The sequence below is a fragment of the Marmota monax genome, unplaced genomic scaffold (genome assembly GCF_021218885.2).
Source record: "Marmota monax isolate L192 unplaced genomic scaffold, Marmota_monax_Labrador192_F-V1.1 WCK01_AAM20220418_F8-fsc00015, whole genome shotgun sequence".
In the NCBI taxonomy this organism is placed as follows: Eukaryota; Metazoa; Chordata; class Mammalia; order Rodentia; family Sciuridae; genus Marmota; species Marmota monax.
In genome coordinates, this window is record NW_026692194.1 from 1,763,335 (window position 1) to 1,767,986 (window position 4,652).

Below are 4,652 nucleotides of genomic sequence, written 5' to 3' on the forward strand. Positions count from 1 at the left end.
ATAATATATACCAAGAAAATGCTATCAGGAACTTGACTTTGATGACAGGGCTAGAACTGTAAATACAGGGTTTGGGAGTCTGTGCATGGGTTTTAGGTGAAAACAAGATGGCGGCAGTCTTCTGAATAAGCCCATTGATGGAGGACTCAGGCTCCCTATCTTTAATAGCTGTGACTTGGGCATATGGTAGTGGGTGGCAATAAAAGTTATTTGAGATGTCACATTATACAAAACAATAACGACTTTTAAAAAGGTGTGAATTGAAATGAAAAAACTGAAACTCTGAAGTTTCAAGACAAGCTAGGCAATATAAATAATCAAAATATCATTTGGCTTCGGCTTGAGTCCTAATTCTAAACAGCTTACACATTTTCAAGTCAGAATTACAGGAAAAACATTGATACCTAAATAAACAGGGTGAGTACATGATTAATGTTTTAAAATAGTAAACACTTCACATTTGTAGCATTCCTTTAACAGATTGGTCTGGGGAACTTGTTTTCATTCCTACTTTGCAATCTGTGTTTTGTTTATTTATTCTCTTTATGCTGAATTCCTCTCTTTTAATTTACCTTTCGTCTTAATTTACTCTAGGGGGCAAAGTGAAAATGTCTAAAATAAGTGAAAAATCTAAAACAATTAGAAAATTTAAGACTGAGCAATAAGCAACTCCAAAAGCATAACTGCTTTTCTTGGTGCGATGAATTGTGGGCAATAAAAAGATACTATTAGTAGCTATTTTCTTTAGGCTTTTAAACACTTCTAAAGCTATATTTTATTTCTTATAATGAATAAAATCATCCAGGATAATTGAGAGGCTAAGAAGGATCTTTTTTGCTTATTAGGAATGCAAGGAGAATGAGGTGTTCTGAGCAGAGATTTCCCTTCATAGACTCCCATACTCTTAGCCAAGATGAACACATGTTGTATGATACTATTAGGGAGAGAACAAATTTGACCACAGTGCTTTGGGAAAAAAAATAAGAAAGACTATATGATTCCTGTGATTTTTAAAGATAAAATTAGATGGTCTTAAAATTATTCAGAGATAATGCTTCAACCAGGTTGGATTTCGGACGTGCTCCAACTCCACTCTAGATATGAATCATTTTTGCATGGAGAGGCTAAAAAGTATGGTGGGAAAAGCCTTGGTGGCCATAACTGGCCTAATAAACAAAATTTCTGAACACATGAGCACATGTTTTCTAAGATGTTCGCTGTTCCATTCTATGGGAGAAGGGATATGTGATCTTCACAAGTTGTTGGAGATAAGACCCATGTCCTCTCTATTCAAAATAATTTCTTTGGGTGAAATTTTAGATCTCCTCTGTTGGTGGTGGTGGTGCTATATAACACAAATGTAGATGCATCTCACTTTGCAGGAATTGTCTGATGGAAGGAAGGTTCAAGCACACTCATTCTGTGTGACTCTCTGCTTCATCCTTTGTTCTGTCATAAGCCTTTCTGCTACAATATCAGTATACTATTGTGTGCTCATTGTCATTATTTGGGGAGATAACTTAGAACATGTGAGTTCATGATCCAACATTTCACCATTTTCCAATTCAGTACCATGATTTCTATCTAATTAAAAAAGTCAATTTTATTTTTTCAGAAAAACAGGTCCATATTGGCCAAAGACAGAATTAGCTCAAGCCTGTTGCTTTCCAGCAAGAGTGGAACCCAAGAAAGGACACTGGCGTGACAGGTTATTCCTCAGCGGAGAGTGTGATGCACACAGAGGGTGCTTTAGTAATAATCTGGATGAGAAATTGTCAAGAAGATAAATGGCTTGAGTTTGGATTTAGCACCAGCAAAACAGCATTCAGTCTTCTAAGGATGTGACTGTCCCTTCATGCGGCCAGATTCGGGGAAACCTGGAGTTTGGCAGGAAGCAGAACATATAAAGGAGATTAACACATTTTCTGTTCCTCATCTGAAGGACACTGTGCCCTTTATGTGTTTAGAAAAATTGAGAAGCACTCATTATGCGTGAATTCTAAAATACCACATTGAGACAAAATGGGTATTTCACAGAATTGATCTGAAAAGCAGGCTTGCCCTCCCTCTCCTGTAGCAATGATCAAGCACCCATGTTACGTGCATGTTCTGAGATGCATAAGCATAAGTATTTCCTGGAGGCGTGTAAAGACCAAGCTTTCAAGAGCAAGGCAGAATGGAATGAAATATAATGCTGAAGGAAACCATAAACTATGGACATGTTAAAGTAAAACTAATCTAGAAAAAAATTTTCTAGAAAGGTACATTTGGAATGTGAAAGATTTTCAATGTATAGATTTTAATATGTCTGTGTGTGTGTGTATGTGTGTGTGTATAAAGAAAAAAAGATATTTATGTCAAGTTGGGGGAATAATGTGTGGTTAAAATATAGAGAGAGCAGGGGATATAACTGAAATAAACTTGTTATGTGATTTTGGATCAGATTCTTAAGGAATACAATATTTATTCAATAAGCACTTTTCTAGTATTTATGATGAACCAGGTATCATACTGAGAGCTTGATTCAATCTCATGACAACTTTAAGGAATCATACAGATGAGGAACTCAAGACACAGAGAGGTAAACCAAACATGTATGATCACACAGCCAGCAAATGCCCGAGCTGGGATTCATACTCAGGTATGAATTTCCAGTGCCTGTGCTTGATTTGACAAGAAATGAGAGTTAGGGCTTTGTTCCATGTTCTTTATATTATTAAGAGTTTTTGACTGGTTTTGAAGGGGCTCATGATCCAATATGGGTGGTAGAAAGATCATTCTGGCAACAGATGATAACTATATTAGAAGCATAAACACAGACAGAGATCTTAAGCCGAAGGGGGATATTATTTGTTGAAGCAGTTTGCAGTGGTTTTGGTATATATACTAGATTTCCTGGGTTTCACCTTGGGTAAAAGAGGTCATGTTAAAGAGAGTAACCCTTGTTTTTTTTTTTTTTTTTTTAAATGCAACATACAAACTTTATTTAACAAAAGTAACAGGTAATGTCAAACAGGCACTTATATTAAGAGAAAAACTGACTAGAAGAAATTTTATCTTAAACACCTTACAATAAGCTACTTGTAGTTGCATTTAACTGAGCTCTGTTGCTGTGAAGAATACAGCTCATGCACAGGTAGGGATGAATGATTTGTACATTTTTCAAGTATTCACTGAATACTACCTTATATACACATATACATTAAATTTGCGAAAGATTTAATTGATGATCCCAGATAGACTTCATTTTTGTTGCTCTTTTAGAAAAGGTCATCTAAAGAGAAGAATATGGGGTTCTGGCTCATGAATCATGTAATGAACCCAGCCTAGACTCTGTTGGACACCAAGTCTCCTCCACTCCTCTTCAGACATTAGATGAGTTTTGGGTACTTGTTTGGAAAGTTCTCTGGGTAACATGACATGCCGGTACTCATAGTGCTCGTCGAAGTACTTGTCTGAGTAGTAGATCTGCTTATGGGCCATACTGCTGGCACGCAGCGAGGCGGAAACCCGACTGCAGAACGCGCGAAGCGGAACGCAAGTCGGTTTCAGGCCAGGGCAACGACTCGACTAAAACCCGAGAGTAACCCTTGTTTGACGAACTCTTATCCCTAACAGATCTTTTAGTACCTTACATGTTGTCTTTCTGCACTATCCTGGTCTTTGGTACTTCAGAGATCACTATGGGTGCCTTAAACATATGCTTTGGAACCATCCAGACATCCACTAGTCTAGTGTGGTGCAATAGAACTGTGGATAACGATGGATCTGTTAGTGAGACTGGGGAACTGAATTTTTAATTTTAATTAAACTTGTTTTAAATAATCTCATATAGTTAGTGTTGCAGTATTGAATGATCCAGTACATGTTGGTGTTTCCTGGGCCTTTCTGCTAGTTATCACTTTTCCTACTGGGCATGTTATGGGAAACACTCTTTCTTTGAGCAAGGTAGCTACCCTACCAATACTACTTCTGTGGGGGACTGTCACCAACTTTTTCCTGAATTTCCTGCATCTACCAGGAATTGTGTCCACTTCTGATATCTCCTTATAAGAACCAACCGGGAAGTGAGGAAGACAGATCTCCAAGTGGCACATATTGTGTCCCTGTATGTTGCAGAAATTTTAGGAAGACAACTGTTTCCATTTTTACTTTTTGTCATACATCTCCCACACGGTGTCATAGAATGAAAAATGTTTCAACCAACTTGAGGGCTTGTTTTGAACTCTAGGTCTTCTTGTCTGACACCAACTTCTCCTAAGGGACAAGACACCCAAATTTGGGCAAGTTACAGTCTTTGCCAAATCAGAATGCCAATTTAGGTACAAATCATGCACCCTGATAAACTCAAGTGACCTCCTTTAGCCCTCATAACAAAGATACTGCTCCTAAGAGACTGATGAAGAAATGGAAATCCAGAGTTTAAGTGGAACAAATTAACCCATTTTACAGATGATTGAACCGTAATTCAAATCCATGTCCAAGATTCTCAGGTCCGGCCTCTTCCCATAATAGCAAGCTGTGCTTTTATCGAAAGCTTACGACCAGAAGAGAAGAGAACTTATAATTATGTGAAAGATTTATGTATACAATATATTGTTTTTAAAAATATGTTTGAAGTGAAGAAAAAAAGCATACATATTTTAGAATCA

General features: G+C 37.3%; 1 protein-coding gene across 1 annotated transcript; it reads right to left on the reverse strand.

The window, feature by feature from the left end:
* Window positions 1-3,045: 3,045 nt before the first annotated feature.
* Window positions 3,046-3,504, reverse strand: LOC124077883 (cyclin-dependent kinases regulatory subunit 2-like). The gene has a single exon (XM_046422422.2). The coding sequence runs from the start codon at window positions 3,481-3,483 to the stop codon at window positions 3,271-3,273; it is 213 nt and encodes a 70-aa protein (XP_046278378.1). The 5' UTR covers window positions 3,484-3,504; the 3' UTR covers window positions 3,046-3,270.
* Between the last annotated feature and the right edge of the window lie 1,148 nt (window positions 3,505-4,652).